We start from the raw sequence: 26,231 nt of genomic DNA, 5'->3' as shown, positions 1-26,231 counted from the left end.
TATTTAAAGAAGTCTAAATAATATAATTTAATCCAAATTAGTGTTTTTTCTGTTGAAAAATGCGTTTTAATGAAGAATTTTCAAAAATTAAAAAATTTGACACAAAAATTAATTAAAAAATTAATTAATTTTCATTTTTTCTGTGTTAAGCGGCATCGTATATTATCACAATCGGATGTGATCACAAAAAGTTGTGCAAAACCGGATGTGATTATATCCGATTTAGACTATATATGGAAAATGGACACTTTAAAACATTGCTCCATATTTTTATTATGAGAAATGATCAATAGATTGCGCTCAAAGCTCATTTTTCAGTGCAATTTCTAATGCTTCAAGTCCTTAAATCGATTAATATTTTATTGTGTAAATAACAAACATTATTTGTTTTGGAATTAGTAGTTTTGATATCATCGTTGGACAGCTGCCTGTAATTTGTGCGCTTTCAAAGATAATTCTTTTTCTTCAATAAAGCAAAGACTTTTATCTGACAATTGTTGTGTAACGATTTTTTACAAAGGTTGTGTGAATTTCAAAGACTTTTCACAGCTAATATGTGCAAATTTGCCAAATGGATATATCTCTTCATATTTTTATTAAATAAAAAATCCTGTTTGGAACGAAAATAAATGAGATATTTCAAAAAAAATTTATTACAATACTGAAAAATCCAAGTCAATATTCCTTCACTGCGTTTGCACAGTTGAGCGAAACGAAAATCTGAATTGTCATATAGCTTTAAAAGTTTCATGACTGCTTTATTTCGAAAAAGGAGGAAAAAAAAATGAAAAATATATAATGTTTTGATTGAAAACAATCTGAAATGAAACACTGAACATTTTTTGTTTAAACCTTTGCGTCACATGAACATTTCGTATCCACGTCAGTCAGTTTCGTCCCACAGTTTTTCACAAAAAAGAAATATTAATTTTTATTAAATCTGTTGAATTGTTTTTCTTTTGAAATTATAATTATTTGATTTTCATACTTTAATGATATATATTTTTTGATCAAATATTTATGAATAAAAAAATATTCCACACTAATCCATGTTGAAACCATTGAATTTGTCTGAATTTTCCATAATAAAATATTTGAAGTTGTATATTTTTATTGATGAATACTTTGATGAATAAAAACGAGTATGTCCATATAGAGTGCGATATTTGTTTTTCATCTGCCACATCCTTGTCATTTATTTAAAATTTCTCTTCCACAACTTGTGAAATTCTCTGGATGATAGTTTTTCAATTTTCATAGGATTTGTTTATGTTATCAGTATTTTGACTCATTATTGTTTGAATGTTTTTAAATCAATCAAAGACAGCAATTGTATTGAATGATTTTCATAGAATAATAATTCGTTGTGGAAAGTTCATGTTTTTTTTAAACTTATTTCTAAAAAAACAAATTATTTAATCTGAAGCTCTTCTGACATGAAGACATTAACAGGTTATTTCCTTTCTATTCACTTTAATTGAATTAGCTGAACGAAATTCATTCCATATTTTTTTTATGATCGTTTCATCAAGACAAGAAATTAATAGCTGTTTTCACATCGTTGAAAGTTAAGATCTTGTTTCCGCTATTTTCATTTTGATTATTAAACTTGTTTTGTTTACAAACAAACATTTCATTTCCATATCAAATATTTTTTCAAGCGAACAAATAAATTTCAATCTTGTTTTAAAAAGATAGATTCAAATGTGAGTTTGTGAAAGCTTTTCAACTTTTTTTCTAATAAATCTTTGAACAAAGAACTGATGAACAAGTTTATTTTTAAAAAGATAAAGAAAAAAGAAATGATCTTTGCGAAATAAGATTTAACATTTTGAAAGAAACACAACTGAATAAATATTAAAGGAAGAAATGTGAAACTTGCAGTTATAACTTTTCATATCGAAAAATAATTCAATAAAACAATTAAACAAAATGTATCACTTCTTTGACAACTTTCTTTTTATAATTCAACTGTTATAAAATATGAAACTTTGGTTTTCTTCAATTGAAAGTGGTTATAATATTTCTGAATTCATTTAATTCTGAATTCTCCATTAAATAATTGAAAAACAAAAAAATTAATATTATTTCTTTCTAATTCAAACAATATGAATTTTACTGTTCTTTGCTTCAGTTCTTGATATTTCTGTCATCATTGTATGTTATATACAAAACTTCATTCCAATAAAAAAATACATTCATCTTTCTGCACCTTCACTTTTGCTTCCTTTTCTTTCTGCGCCTTCACTTTTGCTTCCTTCTCTTTCTTCGCCTTAAAAATTTCTGGACTTTGTATATCAATTTTATAATTTTGTGTTTATTTTCAAAATTTCTTTCGAATATTTAAATTTTAGCAATTTTATTTTGTAATTTTAACTTTGATTTCAATATTTATTTTCTTCCAAATATGAAAAGTTGAATAATATGTTTTGTATTCAAAGTCCAACATCACACAATGATTATTTTTTTCACAAAGTTTTCAAAATAAAATGTTGGAAAATATGTATTATATTGAACAGAATGCTTATTCGCGGTGGTTTTGTTGACTAAAAGAACAAAAATTGATTACGTGAGATGGAAAACTATCAAACCTTTTCAAACGAAACATCGCATCACAAAAAACAAACAATCACAAACGCATAAGTGTGTTCAAAGAAATCAATGAAAGAGAATGTCTTCAATCTCCAACAATCCTTCTTGCCTTAGAAAACATGCGTTCGCAAAAGGCTTCACTGCATGTGGAAGCAATTAAATGGAAGGCAAAATTAGAATAAACAGTTTCCACATTACCTTTCAGAGCCAGTTCTTCGTATTAGACATATGGATCGTCCTCAATAACAGAATCATCCTGAACAAGCAAACTTCTTCGAAAAAGTGCTTTGCATCCTGAAATAAGAATATCATCCATTCCTTGCAAAATGATATTTGTTGCTTCGTTGAAGGCAACAATTAGTCGAGGATACCAATCATCAAAAATGGCTTAATGAATTTGCTCCAATGCTTCATTTTTATTTTTTGAATCACATAGCAATATTCTTTTCCTTGACGAAAAGTTTCCAAAGCAGAGAATATCATCTTCATTTGCAAATGATCTTTTACGCTCTCGTCTTATCATTTTATCTTCATTACAGATTTCCTTTTCTTCATCATTTTCTTCTTTGTTTCCAGCAAGTTTTTTTTCATCTTTCGCTCCTGCAGTATTTCTAGTGCGGTATGTTGAGACGTTATCTTTATCTGAAAATGATTCTTAATTGTTTACAAAATAATCTTTATCATTTGAAGAAAAATAGGCATAAGTGTAAAAAAACGCCTGCTTCAGTTTTATGATTTTCTTAATTTCAACAAAATTATCATAAATAACATTAAAAAACAACACTTTTGGGTGGAGCAGTTTTATGATATTTCAACATAAATTTCATCAAAAAATTTTTTGTGATCAATCCCTTAATTAAAAATTTTCATAATCATCTTTTTCACTTGAAATGTTTTGTTGCAATAATTGAAAATCAATCTTTATGTAATACAGCTCAACTGAATGAAAACTCTTCTAAGATAATTGTTCTGAAGAATATTTGACTTTTATTTCGACTTTTTCATGAATAGTCATAAAATTCTTCATATTCTTTCTAACTGCAAAAACAAATCTTTGATAGATTTTAGTACAAATTTGTTTATTTCAAATGAACAAGAGCTACAGGTCTTATCATTGTTGAATTTAGATATTTGATTAATATTTTATTCGAACTTGAGAATTCCACTCTTGACACGATAAAACATACGAGATTGTTTTTATTGTGAAAAAAACATGCTTTTGAATGTTTCAAAGTTTGACAGTAATCAATTTGAATATGTTGATTTTTCTATTAGCATTCTCTGTGCAAGGAAAACTTTATATGCACAAAGTTTTGAACATTTCAATTTCTTTCGTTTGAAATAAAACATATCAAAAAACGAATAACCACATTTGAATATTTCGAGAAATATGATTCAATCTTTAGTTTTTAAATTGTCGATTATCTCTTTTCAGTTTCCTTGAAAACAATTCATAAAAATATGTTCAATTTTGTTTAGAAAATTATAAATGTTCTTATACAAAAATTTCACTTATATTTATTTAGAATGTTGAACAATCAAATCAATTCATTTTGAAACATTGAATTTTGATCGAATGCATATGTGCATGTTATCGAGTTTTTTAATAAAGTTATCGATCAATCATTCAAAATAAACGTTTTCAAAACAAAGATCTAATCACTTTTAAAGTTCCAAAGGATGGAGGATTATAAGAACATTTTCGAAACAATTTCTTTATGTGAATTTATTCAACGGTCAAATGGGAACAGCGATTTTGCAATAAAGATATTGAACAGTTTCAATTTCATCAAAAAATACTCCAATTGTCATTGCTGTCGAAGCCAAATGCATTTTGTTGATGGTGGAAAACGGGATGAATTTTATTACAAATGTTCAAAATGCGGAAAAAAACTCAACTGGAATCATTTCACTATCTTTTCAGAGTTCAGATTTTCACCATTTCAATTCATTTGCCTGCTATTTCATTTCTGGTCTAAGCATTCAATTAGCGAAGTGACACATGAAACAAATCTTTCTAATAAAACAGTTTTAAAATTCAATCAAAAAATTAGAAGAATTTGCGGTTTCATTGAGATGGAATGCTTTGAAAAAATTGGAAAAAATCGAATCGTAGAAATCGACGAGACACTTGTGCACAAAAGAAAAAATGGAGTAGGAAGAATTCAGGATCAACAGTGGCTGTGGGGTGTGTGTGAAAGAAAGATGGAAGGAGCACCTCAGCACTTCAAAGTCGAATTTGTTGCCAACAGAACTGAGGAAACACTCATGTATTTCATAGAAAAGAATATTGATAAAAGCGCAATAGTCTACTCTGATATGTGGTCTTCTTATCAAGGTATAAAAATTGCAGGATACAAACACGATTGTGTGAATCATTCATTAAATTTTGTTAAACCTGAAGATAAAAATGTTCACACTCAAACCATCGAGTGTATGTGGTCTCATATTAAATGCCACATGAGAAAGCGTGGTAGAGTGCTTGAACAGACAAAGGAATATGCACTGGAATTTCAATATAGGTTTAACACAAAAAAATCAATTGCAAAGTTAATTTGTGATATGTGCTTAATCAATAGAAATGAATTGAATTCATATTTGTTGACATATGAATCATGTGAAATGGAAATAAGAAGTGTGATTGAGAAAGAAAAAATATTACAGCAATCAATATATATGATGAAAAAAAATGAAAAAGAAACAGAAAACGTTATTGAACTTTTTCATGAAGAAGATTTAGATAATTTTATTCGGAACAGAAAAGAATCATCAAAACTGAAAAAAGAAAGAGCACGCGAAAACAGAAAAATCAGAATGATTGATGAATTTGACAGTGAAGATGATCCAGCAAAAATAGAAAACGAAACAAAAACAGTTGAGATAACGAAAAGAAAGGAAAATAAAACGTTTGAAAAAGAGGAAAGAAAAAAAGAAAATAAGCAAAAGGAGCAGGAGATGGAGAAGGAAGAGAAGGAGATGGAGAAGGAAGAGAAGGAGATGGAGAAGGAAGAGAAGGAGATGGAGAAGGAAGAGAAGGAGATGGAGAAGGAAGAGAAGGAGATGGAGAAGGAAGAGAAGGAGATGGAGAAGGAAGAGAAGGAGATGGAGAAGGAAGAGAAGGAGATGGAGAAGGAAGAGAAGGAGATGGAGAAGGAAGAGAAGGAGATGGAGAAGGAAGAGAAGGAGATGGAGAAGGAAGAGAAGGAGATGGAGAAGGAAGAGAAGGAGATGGAGAAGGAAGAGAAGGAGATGGAGAAGGAAGAGAAGGAGATGGAGAAGGAAGAGAAGGAGATGGAGAAGGAAGAGAAGGAGATGGAGAAGGAAGAGAAGGAGATGGAGAAGGAAGAGAAGGAGATGGAGAAGGAGGAGAGGGATGATGAAGATGAAAAAACTTGTGGAACAACAAACTTATATTCAAGAAAGAAGTTCTCGAAAATAATTTCTGATTCAGAAACTATCATCCCAAGCAGTAGCAAGAATTTAAAAAGAAAAGCAGTATCAAGGCTCAGATCGAAAAGTGGACGATTCATAAAGCAAACAGATTTTCCATGTATTAAAGTTCTTCGCATGGAAGCTGATCGATTGGCATAGGTCTAAATTGTACCAGTAGCGAATTTGACGTTTTTATACAAAATTTCACTGTATTATAAATCAACGTAATTAATTTACTCTATTGTATCGAAAAAATTTAAGAAATATTGCAATGAAAAACAAAAATTAAAAATGTTGATCGGCCCCATAAAAATATTTTTAATTTTTTGTTTTTTTTTGTTTTTTGACGTATAAGAGCAATATTTTGAATGTTAGCTTTTGTCTAAGCCTTGCTTTATTTTTTTAACATGACTACTAATCAAAAAGAATGGATAAGTTTATGTTTTGTTTTCTTTTTTTAAATATAAACATTCTGGACATTTTGAAAAGAATGCATTGAAAAAAAACATTCTTTATAAAAATAATTTGAATAGCATTTCCATTTTATTTGAGAAAAATTTATCCTCAAACCCTCATTGAACTCCATCTTGCGATGTGTATGTTCCAGTGCAAAATTTGCTTGAATCTGTTGCAAACTCAACCTTGATCCCCCTTCTATTTCCATTCACACACTCACATTCCTCAATCGTTGTGTTTCGCACCACAAATGCCTCTCCTCTTTTCACACTCTTTGCCATCACCACTCCATCTCCTTCTATTGTCTGATTTACATTTTTAATGATTCCATTCGCAAACATACTCTCTCCAGATGTTGATCCTGCTGATGATGGCTCAGAAAAAAAGCTTTGGATATTTTCATATTTTCTATCTCCACATCAATCATAGTCAGCTGCTTCAGAGCCGCTTCAAACACAGATGACGAGATTTTTCTCCCTCCATAAACACTTGACAAGATCAAAACATCCTCCAGTGAAAGAGTCCCGCTCCCATCAAATACCACAAACACATTCGGTAAAGAATCTCTTGTTGTTATTTGATCGATCTGCACATGCCCCATCTCCAGTTGGCCAGAATATATGCTTAACAGAGTAGTTGCAGGCGAAAAAAGAGAATTCGTCCCAATCACACTCACTGCCTTCCCTTTCCCTTCAACTGAAATCTTTTTTTCCCCAACACTGATCGTTGCCCCTTCACTCACATGTCTCCCACCAAGCACTGTGATTGTCGAGCTCAGCTGCCCCATGCTCGACCCCACCGCATGCCCCACAGTCTTGCACGGCGATGCCTCACTCATCCCACACAAATTGCTCGAGTCACTTCCACCCACCCCAACATACCGATCCTTCATCCCTTCCTTCAACCATTCCTTTTTTTCTGTATGTTGATACACATAACTGGTCGATTGCGAAAATGCATAACAAATTCTCTTCTCATTTGTATTCGTTGTGTATGATTCATAAAACGGGTTATTCGATTCTTTAAAAATATTATAATAGTCTTGAAAGCAAACATCGTGGCCATATGGAGTGGAAGTGGTTGTGCAACTGCAATCGTGGAAGAAGAAGAAATAGCAATAAAGGTTGTTGCTTGGAGGTGTTGATTGATATGGATAAAAATACAATCCTCCGCCATATAATGCTGCAGAACACGAAATAAATTGGACACTCCGCATATTAAATGCAGTTGGAACATTTTGACAGCCAATCCCCCCACCATATGAAGCTGTGAGCGCACACGAAGTGAATGAGCACTCAAACACATAAGCACTCTCTCCTTTCCCACTTTCTGTTTCAAAGCATTCAGTCCCCAAAGCGTTGAAACTTTGAAAATAAAGCCCCCCTCCCCAGTCGTTTGCTTCACAATTCTGGAATTCGCAACCACTGATCCTGGAACATGACGAAATTGATTCAGCATACATTCCTCCTCCATAATACTTTTGAGCAGAACAAGAATTGAATGAATTGTTCTCAATAATAATTGAATAGATCGAACGACACATAATGCCTCCGCCATAAGCATATGCATTGCAATTGTTCAATAAACAAAATTTCACTCAAAGTGTTCCCTATGCTAGATTATGCTTATTAATTACCCCTCCACTGGAAACTCCATCAGTTGTAGAAGATGATGTATCAGTCGTTTTTGATCCATTCCACTCACGATAAAATAAAGAACTCAATTCATTGGATGTTTTGCTTAAGACAAAAATTCAATATTATCGAGCAAGAATCATATTTCCAACAAAATTTGATAATGAAAAATATAACATATGTCAACATAAATTAATTTAAGTTACGCAAGAAATAATTTTTATATAAGGATTTAATTTGTCAATAACAACGAAATCTCTCCATAACACTCCAAAAAGTTAAAATGAAAATATAATAAATATTTTTATGGGACCGATCAACATTTTTAATTTTTGTTTTTCATTGCAATATTTCTTAAAATTTTTCGATACAATAGAGTAAATTAATTACGTTGATTTATAATACAGTGAAATTTTGTATAAAAACGTCAAATTCTCTACTGGTACAATTTAGACCTATGCCGATCGATTTTGTGAAATAAAAGATTTTCAGGCGAAAAAAAGATACTTGAAAGAAAAGAAAAAAGTTTTATCGACTAAAATGAAAAAAATTCTGCGAAGCCATATTAAATCAAAGAGCATTGGATTAAAAGACAAACCTATTACACTTTCATCATGTCACGTTTTTTGTAGTTTTCTGATCAATTATTTCGAAATGAATCTGAATGATCTGACAAATTTTGAATTTTTCAGAAAATCAACTTTGGATAATTGAAATATTAATTAATGAATGAAAAGAAAAAGTTGCACATGCAGTTTCATATATTATGATTTTAATAATGAATATTGAGTAGATGACTTTTGAAAGTAATATCATTTGTTCGCATTTAACATGAGATAAGAATTTTCCACTCGAGTGTTTTAGTCATTTTTCTTGTATTTGATTATTTTCGGGTTTCCATTGCAAAAGAGTATTGCATGCGAGAAGAAATAACCTTTACAAGTGCAATTGGGATTTCGAAGAAATGAAATTTTTCTATGAAAGAGTAACACAGTGCATCATAGTGAACAATTAACGCGAGTATTGAACGAAGCAATAAAAAGTCTTAACCTTGAATATTCTTTCTTATTTTTATCAGTCAATGTTTTTTAAGATAAAGCATCGTTTAATGGAAATTCAACCTTCGTGTGAATAAATTGATTCTATGAATACTAACGATGCTCATAAGTTAGATTGTTATAAACGATATGTTTTTTGATGCTTTTTCAGATTGTTCAAATGGTATTTTTGAAGAGATAAAGTCACTAACAATAAGGAACGTTGAACAAGCTGAGAGTCTCAATTTAGCTTTGAAAAATTAATTAACGAAAAATTAATACAAACATTAAAATGTTGTTCCGAAAACAACCTGCAAAAAAGCTTTGATTGTTATCTTTTCAAATGATTATGAAGAAATTTAATTATGGGGAAAAAAAAGAAACCAATAATAAAATAGATTTGAAAAACATATTCAAAGAAAATAATTCAAAAATTTTATTATTGTTATTATGATGCTGCAGGTTGAGCTTTATGCTGTTGCAGTTAACAAAATGAGAATAAATCAAAATCAAATTCAACAGGTTGTTCGGCGTTGCATGGAGGTGCAATTTGCATTGATGGTCGACAATCATCTTCTGTTTATTCATTCTCAGATAATAGAGTGGGAGGTTGTAATATTAAGGGCATTTATGGAACTGGTTGGTATTTTCATGTGTATGATATGCCAGAAAATGCTCTTATTCCTGCTCACCAAATGCAAGTGCATTGCTAATTCTGGTGGTGATGCTGCGGGATCATTAACATTTGCAAATCCACCAATTAATAAACCAAGTCAGTTTTCAAATAATGAGTGTCAATTTGATAATCACAAATTAACTTCTTCTTCCACTTACGGTGGAACAGGAATATTCTTTGATGGAACTTATTCCTGGATGAATAGTATGAAATTCATCACATTCTGCTTCTTCGATGGTAATTCCGCAACAAATGGCAGAGGGAATGATGTGTTCTTCAATGGAAGCAGTAACACCCAATCACCATTCAATCAGTGTGGATCAACAACTCCAACACAAAGATTGTGGAATAATGGACAAGCAGACAATGAAACTTTCAATGGCTGGCTCCCCCTCATCGCCCAGAACAAAATAGTCTCAAATGGTGGAAGTGATGTTGATGTCTGTGGCAGACCTCAACAAATTCCGTGTGCAGCCGTCGAGTATGCCCTCACTGGCTTCATTTCCCTTCTCCAAGATGCCTTCCTCACACTTATTGGTTCAACATTTGTTCAGACACAAATAATTCCCTTTAGAAAAGCTGTCACGGAAATCACTGTATGCAGTGTATCAAATTTATAAAAAGTATCTACATGCAATATACATTATTTAAATTCATTTGCTGAATCATTTTTTTTCAATTCTCCACAACTATTTCCTGTTCTTTTCTCGCTCCTCATTGCATGGTTTTCATCATCAAAGCGAAGCAACAAATCAACGCATTTTTTTGCCATCAATATGCTTTTTCACCTCATATAAAATCTAATTATTCGTTCGCTTCTTTCCAATTGATCAGCTTTCCTCTAATCTCCACACTCAGCCTATCGCAATATCTGGCTTTTATTCAACAAACAAAATTTTCTTTTCCCATTTCTTATCTTCAATATCGTCCTCCCACCACAAATCTTCTTCATTCATTATCTTCTTCTTTAAAGATGTCAACCATACACATCGAGCTTGATGTATTTGACACTCTTCATCCACCATCCATCTCGACCTATGCATTGGAGCAAAAAGGCGTCCATTTCGATCCCTGCACAGAACTCGATTGAAACTTTTACCAGATGAAGAGATACAAATTGTTGAAACTGCGTATCTTATTTACAAGATTTATGAATGTGAAGAAGAAAAAAAGTGCTTTGAGAGAAATAACAAAGAAAAAAGAAACAGCGAAAAAAACAGATGAGCTTTTTCAAATGAAAAAAAGCACAGGATTAAACCCGAGAACAATTGGGTTCAAAATAAACATGTTGTTCAACAAAAAACTTTTTCTTTGTTAAAAGTTCATCTGTCGAGACAACTACAATTTAATCCTCCTCCTCCTCCTTCTTCTTCCTCCTCCTCTTGCTCTTCTTTTTCCATTGTGAATTCTTCTCTCCTTTCATCCACCCACCACCAAACACACAACAACCCCTTCAGATCTTCCACCTCCATTTTTGTTGTTCTCCACATTGCTCTTGTTCTTGCCCGTGTTTTTGTGGTTGTTCTATTCACATTCAAAACAGCTGTCAATCAGACAAACCAGGCGATGCTGATGATACAACATGCGCAGGAGGTGATGAGGCAATCATCGGCGTCTCAAAAGGCAGGTGATGGGGAGAAGGAGAAGGAGAAGGAGAAGGAGAAGGAGAAGGAGAAAGAGAAAGAGAAGAAAAAGAATAATAGGAAGAATAATAGGAAGAAGAAGAAGAAGAAGAAGAAGAAGAAGAAGAAGAAGAAGAAGAAGAAGAAGAAGGAAGAAGGTGTGGAGGAGGATGAAGATGTGAGGCAAAGGAAACAGAACCAAATGCAGACACTTGAATGCTCTGAAGCGCTTGCAGAATCGACTGGGAAGCCAATTGATGTTTCTTCAACTGCAACACCTGTGCATTCACCGTGTCAGGCATTTTTCTCGCGCTTCATGGGTTCTTTGATGTGTCCTTCAACAACAATATCGCTATCATCATCATCATCTTCTTCTTCTTCAGTTCAAAATGCTTCCATTCCCTTTTCAAAGCTTCCTTCTTCTCGTCCTGTTTTTCCTGTCAAAGCAGCGCCCACGCAAACTTCCTTGTCTTTTGAATCAATTCTTGCCAATGCAAATCTCTCAGCTCAATCACAGCTCTCTGAAAAAACAGAAGTTAACACGTCTTCCATCTTTTATTCTTCCTCTTCTGCTGTTCCAATTGCTCCTTCTTCTTTTTCCTCTTCCTTTTCTTCTTCTTCTCCTTCTCCTTCTGTTTCTTCTTCTTTTTCTTCCTCTTCTTCCACTTCATCTTCATATTCTATAAGTTCATGCATTATTCAGAAATTATTGGAGATTAATGAAAATAGAAGCGAAAACTTTTATGGATCCGATTCAATATTTGGCTTCTTAACCATCAAATTTGATATGTTGTGGAATTGGGAACACATCGAGATTGTTACCGCATTTCAAGTTTATTACGAGCAGCTTCTTTAACAATTAATAAACATCTTCCGTCGGCATTTATTCATTTTGAAGTTTTTCGTTCTTTTCATTTTGATGAAACGAGCCCTCAAAAAATAAATCACGTGAATACTGCACATTTTTTGTATTTTCATTCACAATTTTTATTATTTGAGACAATTTGACAAAAACAAAATGAATAATAATCGTTATCTAACAATTATGTCTTATTTAGCAAAATCAATAAAAAAACAATAATGATAGCCTTCATTTCAAATGGAAAGCATTTCAATTTGAAAAAATAAATAATACATAAATAACTGATTTCTCTAATAAAATTGGAAATATGAGTATTTCATAATCATCAGATCTTCTGTGACATTGGCTTTCATTGAGAGAAACTTCTTTCAATTAAATATTATGAATTGTTATTGATTAATAAGTGATAGCGAAATTTTTATTGAATAACAGATTTAAAGAAATAAAATTAGTGCAAATTCTAACTTCATTTATGACATCGCAAAAAATGCATTATTGGCTGCAACAATCAAGCTGAGATTCTTCCGCTTTCGCACTAAAAACAGAAAATGAACAAGAAAATTTTTAATTAAGGGATTGATCACAAAAAATTTTTGGATGAAATTTATGTTGAAATATCATAAAACTGCTCCACCCAAAAGTGTTGTTTTTTAATGTTATTTATGATAATTTTGTTGAAATTAAGAAAATCATAAAACTGAAGCAGGCGTTTTTTTACACTTATGCCGAAAAATATTCGACACTTTCGAATTCTTATTCTTCCATATTATATTCCAAATCTTCATAATATCCATCACTTTCGCTTTCATCTTCTTTTGCAATTTCTTTTTCGGTTTTTTCAATATGATCAATAATTTCACAAACAAATTTCATTATTTCTGAGCAATTTCCTATTTTTGAAAAGTCGGTTTTGCTTGGGCAAATCAATGTTGATGAAGAATACAATTGTTGTGGGCGTAAACTTAATCGATTCTGAAATCTTTCCATTGCTGCTTTGACATGAAGAATGTCAAAATGAGTTAAATTTGGAGCAGTTGAGTTAGGCTGTGAAGATGAAGATATAGACGGAATTGAATTTGATAAAATATAAGTTGAACAAGAAATGAGCAGTGGAGACATTTGTTGTTGAATGTGAGAGGATAATAGAGAAGAAGAAGAATGTTTTTGAGTTGAAGATAATTGAAATGGGATCGTTGATGACGAGGAAGTTGGCTGAGAATAACTTGAAGATGGAAATGATTTGACCAATGATTCAATCATATTTGATGAAGATGGAATATTCGATAAATTTTCCTTTATTATGCTTTGGTGCTTCGAAATTTCAGAAAATATTATTTCGCAATTTGTGAACAAACCTTTTCGATATTTTCCCACTCAAATTTGGAAAAGGGAATAAACAAAGGCAAAAAAACTGCCTCTTTCTCCAGAAAATGTGCAGTTGAAAAGCAGAATGATAATGTTTGTTATTGCATTGTGCCAATCTTTCTGTTGAAAAATATTCAATGTTGAATAATAGAAGAATAAGCTCATTGCATTCAATAAAATAGGAAATACAAAAGATAGCTTTGTGCAGTCTTTTTCGAATTGGAGATGCATATAGTTAATCAGAAATAGCAAAAACTCTGTTATTCCAGCAGCTTTAATATTTCCTTCATTCAGCAACTTGCTCAAAAGAACGCTTTGAATGTTTGTCCTTATGTAATTGCATATTTGAAATAAACACAACCACCTTGCTCGGATAAAAGTCGGACATTTCCGAACCAATATTTTTCGATTGACTATTAAATACCATGCGGTGTTGAAATTTACGAGCATTTCTCTCACATTGTTCAAGAATTTATAATCTTGAAACGCATGACTGACGATCAAATTCACCAGATGATTCAAGCAAGGAACGAAAATAGGATTAAACAATGACAGACTGTCAGCATGTTTCATTGGTAACTGGTTTAAAGATGGGCACAATTATGTGAGTGCTTGAACCTGCAATTTCAATCCATCAAAACAAAAACATCAGATAATTGAACCAATTTTTCCAAACTCAATCAACAAAGTCTGACCAAGTTCGAAGTAATCTTTTTCAGTTGAGCAGCCTTCAAACAAATTGAAGAACAAAGGAACAGAATTAAAAGATAATGGCACAACTCCAACAACTGTGTAATTTTTGTTTCCAATTTTTTCGCTGTCCATCATTATTGCAATTGGTTTATTTCTTATTTTTGTTAATAAATTAGTTACCTTAGAATCATTTGTTTGAAGAATGATTTTTGAAATAGATTTTTCAGTTTAATAGGGGAATATGTCTTCTCTCTTTGAATGAGGATGAAACCGAGACTCTTTTATTAAAGAAGTTATGAAATCGTTCAGGAAACTGCAGGAAGATTTAAGGTAAAGATATGTCACAAATACCAACCAATAAAATGAATGTGTCCATTAATTTAAAACTTGTGTTGCAAACTTGGTTGTTGTGTGTATTAACTGAAAAGCTTTTATTATCCATGCCAATTTTTGTTCTAAGGAAAAATCTCTGAATTGAGTTCTGCTTAAGCAACTTGCATTTGTGAAATTTGATTGATGAGGAGTCTCTTCTTCCTGTAATTCCACATATTGAATCAAATGTTGAATTTGGGCACTAATACAAACGATGGGACATTTTTTTATCTGATGAGCTGAGAAAAACAGGAGAAAATCCAATAAACAAATTATTATTTACCACTTCAAATGCAATTTTGCTAAGGGTTAAATCCTTATTTGTTGGATGTTTATTATCTATGAAGTGATAGATTTGAACAAAAAAATCAAACATTATGTTGAGATCGTAGTGGCAAACATTGCCTTTTTGGAGTTGATTGCAGCTTCTCCAAAGTGATGATATGCCCTTTCTCTATTTGCAAAGGTTTCACATGCTTTTACATGCTGTGCACTTGAAAAAGAAATATTTAAATATGTTTGAACAGTTGATAAAAAGTTAATCAGAAAGAATATCAAACCACATTACGATCTTTTAAGCTCAGTTTGAATTCATCATTCAATTCGAATGTTGACAATAAGTCTTCTCGATCCATGTTAATATAATAATCAACAAATCTACGTGTGACGGGAACTTTTTTCCTTCCGTGTCAGATTTTTCAAAAATCCGCAATTCAAATCTGCCGCGGAACAACCCATTATGATTTTTTAATAAAACAACATTTCCCTTTCGAAAAATTATTGTTCATGTTTTATTCATTTTTTTATTGTATTTATTATATCATTGTGCATTGAACTATGATGTTGGTGAAATTTTTTGAAAAATCACTTTTTTTTAGCCTGATCTATCCCACATTAAATCCGAGACTTATTTTTGTTAACCGTAATTATTTCTCTTTCTATTCACTCATTCATTTTATTCAGACGAAAGCTTTTGATCACTTCCATTTTAATTATTTTATCATTGACATTATCTATATGTAACAATAAAAGAAGTTTATTTGTTATTTTTGGAGAAATGAAAGCGCAACACGTTCAACTTGAATTTTCTTTTGTAATCTTTTTGACTAAATGAGTTTCACATAAAAATTGTTAGAATTATAACAATCATTATCTATCAAATTTCATTATGCAAATTTTTATTTTGATAAATGCTTTATATACGTTAATATTTAAATTTTCAAAAAATCAGTTTTTCGACTTTCACACATTTTTTGAATCCAAAAATATACGACAATAATTATGATAGAACTTATTTGTATTTTGACAAAAAAAAATTTGAAGATTTTTGTGCATTTAAGCAAAAACAAAAAAGAATTAATAAATGATATGAAGAGTTCTTATTTATCTCAAAGATAAATAATGAAAAGAAAGTGAGAATGAATTATTTGTTTTTCCTTTTCTTATCTTCATATCACTATTGACTCCTTCGTTTTTTAAACTTTCATCATCTTCTTCAATACATCCAGCTCATAGATCAGTTTTTTCATTGTGAAGGCGAATGAAGCGCAGATGCAGAGTGGAACTTCCTGGAAGAACGAGGAGATGGTGGAAGAGCTGATGTGGGGGAAATGTGGGCTGAGGCGAAATGTCCGGAAGCAGAAGGATCAGAACGAGGAGATGAAGTTGAAAAATGAGAAGAGGTTTTAAAAGAAAAACGCTCTGCTGAAAGAGGTTCGTGCTGACGTGCAAATTTCGAAGCGAACTGGCGAACTTTAAGAGCAACTTCAGGGAAAGGGCTGAATCATCTTGTTGCAGGAGAGGAAAATTTGGAGCTGAGCAAGAAATGCAACTGAGATGTGTAGGAGATGCAGGATCAGCTGGTGGCAATGAAGAAGAAGACACAGCTGATTGATGTGGGGATTGAGAAGGAGAAGAAGCTTAGGACGCAGCAGTGCTGGGTGGTGAATGGTGATAGCACGGGTTCGCTGGTGAGTTCGATGTCGTTGTTTGCTTCGTCTTCTTTACCAGTTTTTGTGTGTGGAAGGATCGTTCCGTCTTCAGCCAAATTGATCTTGACTTCAAAGTTGCATAAAAAGTTTCAGGAGAAGTTTTCCTGTAGCATCGGAGATCGTGGCACTGTGATGATTGGGCCAGACGAAAGAAAGAAAGAGCTTTCTGTGAAAGAAAAGAGTGGGGCAAGTGTTGAAGGAGTAGCAAACAGCTGTGGGTAAGGAGGAGGCTGAAGTGAGTGTATGAGATCTTTGATCAGTGAGAGATCTGAGAAGAACAGCTTTCGGTCCAATGGTGGCTGTTGTGGTTTTGGATGTTTAGGAGAAGGGCATAAGTGTAAAAAAACACCTCCTCCAATTTCACGATTTCATTCATGATAATAAGTGGTAATAAATAACATAAAAAAACAACACTTTTGGGTGGAGCAGTTTTTTTCGATTTCAACACAAAAGATCAAAAATAAATATTTGTGATCTGTCCCATTATTAAATTTTTATTTCAATATTTTTTGCATAAAATTTTAATGCTCGTGAATTGAATGTTGATCTTAGGAATAAATTACGCAACAATTTTTAAATCATAAATTATAACGATTACACACAGTTTTTATTCCCTTTTCAATGCTGTTCTATTGATTACTAACTTACACCTATATGACAGTTGTAAAATAATAATTTCATTTAATTTTGTTGAATTAATATTTCCATTTTTTTATTTTGTATAATGTCAAATTAAGTATTTGATTTTTTCTTGGTCTTTTTTAAACTATTAAAATCGTTGTTTATTTGTTTTGCAATCTTAAAACTGGTGAGCAATAACTTTGAAATAAAGACAATTATAATTGTTGTGTTTGAATAAGGGAAAATGAACGTTTATGTTATATGATTATTTGCACATCTCAGTCGTGTGTGTTCATCTTATTAAGTGATAATCATTTCAGAATTTTCATAAGAAAGAAAAGTCAAGATATTTTTTTAATGTGGCATAAAGTTCAAATGTTAAAAAAGTAAAACTTTTAAAAATACGAAAATATTTCATGTTCACAAACAGAAAATAATGATGCATTTTTTGTTTTTTTGATGTAATGCAAGAATGTTTTCTTTTTTAAACCTCAAGAAAACAACAAAAATGAGCTATTTGAAACACCTATTGACACATTTTTATATATCAAAACAGAAAAACAAACCATAACATAAACAATATCATTTTGTCTATCTTTTTCATATTTTCATCTTTTCTGATAGCATTCTTTTGATTTCCTTTCTTTTGCTTCAACTTTTTTGTCTCTTTATCAATTTCTTTTTCTGATCAAATAGATGATATTATAAAAATAGACTATTTTTGTTTTATGAAATGTGGAGAATAAAAACATGAAGCGAACTTGTATATGTTTGTTTGTAAAAAACAGCTGTTCAGAAGAGAAAGTTGTTAAAGTGCGAATAAGGAAGGAGGTTCAAGTCGTTAACGAGGTATTACGAATGCTCTGACGATTTCATTGTTGCGAGGTAGTTCGGCAGTGACGAGGCAAGTGTGGATAAGTCTTGTAGAATCGTGAATGTTTAAGATTCAGTTAAGGAGTCCACCATAGTTGACTTTCTTTGCGAAGTTGGTTCTTCTTAAGGAGCTTCTGAGGATGTGCTTGAAGAGTTTGAAGGGTGGGAGGGACTTCTTTCTGATGTTGAATTCAATGACTCACAGGCATATGGCTTCTTTTAGCCAGGTGGAACCTGTGCGAATTACGAATTTTGCTCTGAAAAAAGGGTTTTCGATGGAGAGGACAGAGCCAATACTCATGAAAGTGGGTATTAAATGAGAAGAGAGAGATTACAGGAGAAAACAGAAGATCACGAAAAAGTCGAAGAAGGAGTATTGAAGATCTGAATGAGAGTAGAGGAGATAACAAGGTGGAGAAGAGATCGATGATGAGGAAGAGGAAGAGGAAGAAGAAGAAGAAGAAGAGAAAGAGGCAAAAGATAAGAAGAAAATATGACGATGAACATGAGTAATGTCAATGGGCATTACATGAAGATTCAAATGAAAGAGCAATTGTTCCATTTTAAGAAATTTCTGCATCGGTTGCAACGAAAGAGAGCGTTAGAGTGGGAGCAAATATTGAGGTGGGGAGAGCGAGGAAGGCGTCTTGGAGGAGGGAAATAAAGCCGTTGAGGGCATACTCGATGGTGGCACATGGGGTCTGTTGGGTTCTGCCACATGCATCGACATCTTCTCCGTAATTTGCAACAATTTTGTTCTGGCTTATGAGAGGGAGCCAGCTGTTACACACAGCATTGTCAGCTGTGCTGCTATTCCAAACTCTTTTTGTTGGGGTTGTTGAGCCACAGTTCTCGAATGGGGATTGAGTTATGTTGCTGCCGTTAAAGAACACATCATTCCCTTTACCACCAGAAGCGAAGTTACAGTCGAAGAAGCAGAATGTGATGAATTTAACTCCACTCATCCAAGTGAAGGTGTTTGTGCAACATAGAGCAGCGCCACCATAGGAAGTTGATGAACTTGTCAATTCGTTCTTTATGAACTGGCAATCATTAACCAAAAATTGACTTGGTTTATTTTGTGGAGGCCAATGAAATGTGAGAGAACCAGTTGAATCACCACCAGAATTTGCGATACACCAACATTTGGAAAATAGAATTGACCATTTGACGGAAAACCGCCAATCGCAAAATACCAACCAGTTCCACACCAGTTTGTGATTGAACAACTTTCCACTTTGTTTTCTGAGAACATCCAAACAGAATTTGTTTGAGTACACTATATAGCAGCTGCTTCTCCATGGAAAGCAGAACAACTTGTGAAATTGCATTTTATAATGTCTATGTTAAGAAGGAAATCGCAACATATTGCTCCACCATGATCATTGATTGAACAATTTTTGAGCAAACAAGAAGTCTCTTCCAAAATCACATTTTATAAAACTAATAAAATAGCGTTTAAATACAGAAATAAAGTGTAAATTTCAAACCTCATTTGTTAAGTTTTTAAGTACTGCATTATCAAATCCAAAGATCAACATTCAATTCACGAGCATTAAAATTTTATGCAAAAAATATTGAAATAAAAATTTAATAATGGGACAGATCACAAATATTTATTTTTGATCTTTTGTGTTGAAATCGAAAAAAACTGCTCCACCCAAAAGTGTTGTTTTTTTATGTTATTTATTACCACTTATTATCATGAATGAAATCGTGAAATTGGAGGAGGTGTTTTTTTACACTTATGCCTAGGAGGAGTGGATGTAATTGTGAGGCAGAAGATGAACAAGATGGAGAAGGAAATGAAGATGCCGATGGTGCTTTCGCTTCGAATCTTCAGTGATGAGAGCCAGCTGCGGCGGTTCGGTCTGCCATCGTTTGAATCGGTGCTTGAGATGTTCCAGAACAACGATTTCTTCATGTTGTGCGTAATACATGCAGATGTGTGCGATGCTTCCATGTGCAGATCTCCTCCATTCCTATCATGGAACAGCTCAGATGAAAAGATGGTTAACAGGAGCTGGATGATCAGGTGCAGGTGCTTTTGGTGGTGTCAGTGGGGGTGTCTGCGTGGGTATCGGCATGGGTATCTGCAGGGGCAGGTGCAGGTGCAGGGGCAGGGCTGAAGCGGCTGATGGATGCGGTGCAGACGGAAGTGGGGAGGAAAGAAGGGTGGCGTACGCTATTCCAGACGGAACAGCTGCTGGCGGTGAATGTGAGGCTGCAGCCGGGGAAGAACGAGGTGGAAGTGGCGATCTACTTTCGGGTGCTGCTTGAATACGTGCTGTAAGTGATGCAGTTTCACGATACAATAGCATTGAAGAGGGAAGAGAAGCTACATCTTTCTATGTGCCACAATTATTTGCTTCTTTAGCTCAACACTTATAAGTTCTGAGTTCAATGGAGATGGCAATCAACAACATGCTGCTATCCTTTAAGAATGCATTGGATGTGATCGATCCTTCGATTTCTCCACAAACATCGTCATTGGCGTTGTCATACTCCTCCTCTTCATCTTCTTTTTCTTCCTCTTTCTCTTTTTCTTCCTTTTCTTTCATTTATTCCTTTCTTTTGACTCATCTTCAAATATCCCTCAAAATTGTGTTTTCACTTTTCACTTTTTCTTCCATTTCACTCAAATCGTCTCATACAGTCAAATGATAATAAATATCTTCTTCTTCCCGTCAAATATCTTTTTCCTCTCAGCTTTTTGTTAAATTTCTTCTTCTGCCACATCATCAATTTTTGTTTCCCTCTTTTTTAGCTTTTTACAAGATTCATCGTAAATGCCTTCCAATACCTTTAGAAAAACATTTTTCTTTCCTTTCTTTTATATTTTCACCTGTTCTTTCCTCTATACGCCTTTCCAATTATTATATCCTGACTTCTTTAGTAAATCCAATACGCACTCTTTCCATATTCCTTGTTCAACCATTGTCATTAAACATCCTTGCAAAATCTTAATAACATTAAAAAAGCAATGAATGAAAAGTTGCGTATTCAAAAATATGTCCATGCCTTTTTGCAACGATTGTTCTTTATGACTTTCTTCTTTTTTTCTTTCCCAAATATAGTTTTTTTCGAAATACAAATCCCATCTATCCCGTCTTCGCTTCCTTTTCGCTTCAGGAAAAAAAAACCAAAACCTTGTACGCAGTTCTGCCTGCAATTTAGAAACTTCTCAGACTCCATTCAAAAAAAACTAACGAGGAAGAAGAAGAGGAGGAAGTGAAAGTTGTCGAATTGGTGGAAGAAGTGAAAGTTGCAGAACACGATGAAGGTGGTGACCAGGATGAATGAAATGAAGCTTTAGAAGAAAAAGAAGAGACGAGATTGTTGTCGTACTGTTTGCAGAAGAGTCAAATTCAACACAGCGAAGTTTAGTGACATGCTTTGGTAACAAAAAAGGAAACTGAAGTTAATAAAATAATTAGTAAGTATCCAGGATAACCTTTAAATCTTTTGTTACCCACACAAATTGTGCAGAAGAAAATGCAATTGCCATTCTTTTCAAAAAAAGGTGAATAGGAATAATTGAAATGAAAGAATTTTTTGCAGAATACATTTCTGGCTGAAACATTTAATTAATGTTAAATATCTTTGAATGAATAAGTTTTTATTAGAAACGATTGTTGGATAGCATATATTTTCTGCGCAATTCTAACTTGGAAAAATTTTAGAATTGAATAAATGCAAAATTTGTGCAAACCTGCATATTGTTCGATATGAAATCTCATGTTCAAATGAAACTCAAAATATCTTGATTTGAAAAGTGCTCTTTTTTCAAAGCAAATAAATGCAAGTTGAGAAAAAACAGATTTATTTTGATCGTTTGCATTTTTTTTAATTTTATGAAATTTCTTTTCCAGGGGTAAAAAAATATATTTTTGATGAAAAACGAAGTTAACTGTTGATTTTTATAATTTTCAATGAACTTCACCAACTATTATGGTTTTATTTTTTTGATCTGTGGTGATACTTCAAAAAAAGTTTTTTTCCTGAAAAAAAACTTTTCTCCGTAAGTCACATTGGCTTTTCAAAAAAGTTAAAGGCATATTGCCGCAATAGTTTAGTTTCGTTATAAAACTGTTTATCTTTCCTTCTTTTTTTTTTTTTGAAAATATCTCTTAACTGACTTCATGTGACGTCAGTGACGTATCAAAATTCCGATATTACTGATCACGACACCAAATAATGAGTAATGGAAAAATTTCATTCAAAATATTTATCTTTTTTTTCAAAATTGGTTATTAAATAAAAAAAAAGTTAATATTTTGAAATTATTTCGGCATATACACCAAAAATCATTCAACATCGAAAAAGTTTAATTCAAGATCGAAAAACTTTAATTCAACATCGAAAAAGTTTAAAACAACATCGAAAAAGTTTAATTCGAAATCGAAAATATTTAATTCAACATCGAAAATGTTTAATTCAAAATCGAAAAAGAAGATAATTTGTTCAGAATTTCAATTCAAGTCATTACCAAAATATTTTCTTTAACATAAATGTTGATAATAACTTTTGTTTATTTATTGGAAATGTTTTTCTTTCGTTTTGAACGACTTTTTTCTACGATATAGACTGATATCAATCGATTCTTTTCTCGTTGTGAAGATTGAAAATGTTTTATTTTATCAGTTTCCAATGCAATGAATAAAATTCAAATCATTTCGTTTTCTATAAATGAGATAAATTTCTGCCTTTTTGTGCACAAAACAAGATCATGAACTATCCCATCACTTTTATTTTTTTCGAAAATTCCTTATAATCTCCTGAACATATGTAAAGAGTTTTATTATAACTCAGTTTTATCCTATATACTCAATTTCACACAATTAAACACGAAAAAAGCATGAGAAAATGTTTTTCTAATTGAAATTGACAAATTTCTCAGATCAATAACTGAAAGAAAAGAAACTGACATGAGTTTGAATTTTCAAATTTTTTTCAAAATTTTTGCTAATTAAGGATTTTCGATGTTGAATTAAATATTTTCGATTTCGAATTAAACTTTTTCGATTTCGAATAATAATTTTCGATGTTGAATTAAACTTTTTCGATGTTGTTTTAAACTTTTTCGATTTTGAATTAAAGTTTTTCGATTTTGAATTAAACTTTTTCGATGTTGAATAATTTTTGGTGTACTTATTATACGGGAATGTGAATAATTGAAAAAAACAAGGTTAAAACAAATGTTAAACAAATAATAAGGAAATAATAGCAAAAGATATTGATCGAAGTTTGTTCTGAGTGGAAATAAAAAATCACAAAGTTTTAGATCAATACATTAAATTATACAATTAATGGTATGTGATCTTCAATTTTCTAATTTGGGTGATTTTTTTTGATATCATAAAAAATTCCGACGTTTGATCATAAAAAATTTTCATTAAGGGTGGGATTGATGAGATACTCTTTATATGAAAATACATAAAATTATAGTTAAATATATTGTTGTTATTTATTGTTTGTTGAAATAAATTTGTTTCCAATCGTTTTTCTAACAAATTTTGAAAAAAATATAAGAAATTTATTCAAAAATATCGATAATTCGAAATACATTATAAAACTTTAGTTAACTGATTTCAAAAACATGATAACTATAATTACGAGAATGGAATATAACAATTGCAAATTAAAAAATGTGTTTCATATTGTTATTGAAAAAGAAAAAAAATTGATTCGTTGATATTGAAAATTGTGAATTGAATCAATAAATTTACACAGATCTTGCGCTGACTAACATATCGTCCTTTCTAATATCCTTTTCTCCTTTAAATGTTTCTTCTTTTCTCGAAAAGAAGAGGTTTTTGTTTGTTTTATAAATCCAACTGCTTCAAAAGAAATTAACATCTCTAATTTCCTTCTCAATCCCTCTGTCCTGTGGACTTTCTATGAATTCTCTCTCCCAATTCGATGTCAATTCTGCATAACACGATATCCAGCTTTTTCTCATTTTCATTCATTTCCACCTCCTGCCCTGAAAGAAACACAAAAACATCAACAGATAAATGTTCATATAAAGAAAAATAAATAAAGACCAAACCGCTCTTCGACTGCTTTTTGCCAAGCACACTCATTTCTACAGCCATCATCATTCCAAAAATAAATCAATCTCTTCATTTCAGTCTCAGAATGGTTGAATGCAACGTTTCATCCTTCTCCACATAACATTTCATATATCTCACTGGAGGGTCTTTTCAGCCAGTACACATTGTGTTGCCTGTCAGGATGTGTTTTTTCTATTTTTGTCATGATCATCTCCTTTAATAATATTCTCAACCACCAAAAGAAGTATTTGATGTCTATCTCATCAACACCTTGCACAGGTGGAATATGGGGCAGAGAAGAGATGGAAGAATATTTTTTGTGGCAGGGGGTGGGGGTTGAGAGTTTTACGGAATGTTTATATTTCAAGAGGGGTTTTTGAATGAAAGAAATTCTGAGGCAAAGGGGTGGGAAAGAGTGGGTGGAGATTCGGAGGAAAATATATAGTAAATATATAGAGAAAAAGTTGGGGACGATAAAGAAGGTGATTATTGTTGATGGGAGATATGGATTTTGAAAAGAAGGAAAGGGGGGCAAAAGCTTGAAAGAAGAGGACAATTGCGAAATGTTAGATCGGAAGAGGGGTAATTTTTGAGAGGAGAAGAATGTTATATGGAAGAGACAGGGAAAGAGAAGAAAAGGAGGGGATTGATATTTTCTGAGAAGTTTGTGAGCTGAATGGAAGAGGGGAATGGAAGAGGAAGGAAATTAAGAAATATTAATGTTTTCTATTTTTGAGAGGAATGGAGAGGAAATCGCAAAAAGAAAGGGAATTGACTTTGAAGAAATACAGCAAGATTGATTTTCAAAAATCTGTTTGTCACAAATATTGTGATTGAGTTTTTCAAACCAATCTGAAGTTTATACATCAAATGAGACATTTTGGCCAATCAACAACATCACGCAAATTATTCTCAACATCGTAAATATCGTTCGACTGATTTCACAATTCTCAACCCTTTTTTCTTTTTCCTCTTCTACTTCTTTCTCTTCTTTTTATAATCCTCCTTCATTCAATCAACCATCTTCCTCATTTCTCGGTTTGCAAACACAAAATTCGCCTTCTCACAATTCACTTGCTTATTCAGCTACAAGCACGCCTGTTATGAATCGCATAGCCAAAAATACACAAAATCTACTTTAGTCAAATATTGCTTCTTCTTCTTCTTCTTCTTCTTCTTCAACATTGTCATCAAAAGCAGCAACAGTTAAATTCTTCGAGAAAGAAAAAATAAAAAACTTGTCATCTTCATCTTTTTCTTCATCCGAACAGTCAGAAGTGAATTCTTCACAAGAAAGAGCCGAAAAAGCAGAAATCGAAGAAATCATAGTAGACTTCAAAAGAAAACATGCACCGCGTCTGCCATTTCCTGTGATCCTTCCCCCATAAGAAGCAACTCTTCAGAATTCGTCTTATGTGCCTCAAAGACAAAGACTGAGAAAAAGCAATCAAAATTCAATATAAACCTTTTTGACTCGTTCAATTGCTGGCATTGGCACAGGAACAGGCACATCTCCTTCTTCAATGCAAAACGAATCTTTTCTTTCTCTTCCTCAATCATCTCCTTCACCCTCTCCTTCATCTTTATCTTCCTCATCTTCTCCAGCAGAAACTGACCTCTCTCTCCATCCAAAACCACCCCATCGCTCTGAGTTTGCAATGGCTCTCCGCATAAGAGCAATACACACTCTCCTCATCCGATGCTATATCAACCGTTGTGCACAAGTTGAAGCAGCCCCAAAGTCATTGCCCTCTTCACTATTTTCTTCTTCCTCGTTGCGTTGATTTTTTCGCAACTTATTCCTGACATAAGAAGAGCAGCAGATGAAGAGGATGATGCAACAGCAGAAAAAGAAGGAAAATGCAATATTTTGTTCCATAGCCGGATATATTTGATGTGCTTACACTGTTTGCATAATTTCGGATGGTGGAGCGTTGTGCGAAGAATCT

The 26,231-nt window shown here is 32.5% G+C and overlaps 5 protein-coding genes across 5 annotated transcripts; 3 read left to right on the top strand and 2 right to left on the bottom strand.

Annotated features, from left to right (window-relative positions):
- Positions 1–4,272: 4,272 nt before the first annotated feature.
- On the top strand, positions 4,273–6,183 carry MONOS_14793 (putative ISXO2-like transposase domain; the record flags this gene model as incomplete). The annotated part of the gene is made up of 1 exon (XM_067867624.1): positions 4,273–6,183. The coding sequence occupies one exon, from the start codon at positions 4,273–4,275 to the stop codon at positions 6,181–6,183; it is 1,911 nt and encodes a 636-aa protein (XP_067724839.1).
- Positions 6,184–6,596: 413 nt separating this feature from the next.
- On the bottom strand, positions 6,597–7,953 carry MONOS_14794 (uncharacterized protein; the record flags this gene model as incomplete). Its single annotated transcript, XM_067867625.1, has 3 exons — positions 6,597–6,785; positions 7,022–7,418; positions 7,535–7,953. 3 exons carry the CDS (start codon positions 7,951–7,953, stop codon positions 6,597–6,599), a joined length of 1,005 nt encoding a protein of 334 aa, XP_067724838.1.
- A 3,440-nt stretch (positions 7,954–11,393) lies between these two features.
- On the top strand, positions 11,394–12,305 carry MONOS_14795 (uncharacterized protein; the record flags this gene model as incomplete). Its single annotated transcript, XM_067867626.1, has 1 exon — positions 11,394–12,305. The coding sequence occupies one exon, from the start codon at positions 11,394–11,396 to the stop codon at positions 12,303–12,305; it is 912 nt and encodes a 303-aa protein (XP_067724837.1).
- A 4,283-nt stretch (positions 12,306–16,588) lies between these two features.
- MONOS_14796 (uncharacterized protein) lies at positions 16,589–16,954 on the top strand (the record flags this gene model as incomplete). The annotated part of the gene is made up of 1 exon (XM_067867627.1): positions 16,589–16,954. One exon carries the CDS (start codon positions 16,589–16,591, stop codon positions 16,952–16,954), a length of 366 nt encoding a protein of 121 aa, XP_067724836.1.
- A 3,269-nt stretch (positions 16,955–20,223) lies between these two features.
- Positions 20,224–20,787, bottom strand: MONOS_14797 (uncharacterized protein; the record flags this gene model as incomplete). Its single annotated transcript, XM_067867628.1, has 2 exons — positions 20,224–20,574; positions 20,710–20,787. 2 exons carry the CDS (start codon positions 20,785–20,787, stop codon positions 20,224–20,226), a joined length of 429 nt encoding a protein of 142 aa, XP_067724835.1.
- Positions 20,788–26,231: the final 5,444 nt, after the last annotated feature.

This window comes from Monocercomonoides exilis, assembly GCF_001643675.1.
Source record: "Monocercomonoides exilis strain PA203 chromosome Unknown scaffold31-1199392, whole genome shotgun sequence".
Lineage (NCBI taxonomy): Eukaryota > Preaxostyla > Oxymonadida > Polymastigidae > Monocercomonoides > Monocercomonoides exilis.
This window is presented reverse-complemented; position numbering and strand designations above follow the sequence as displayed.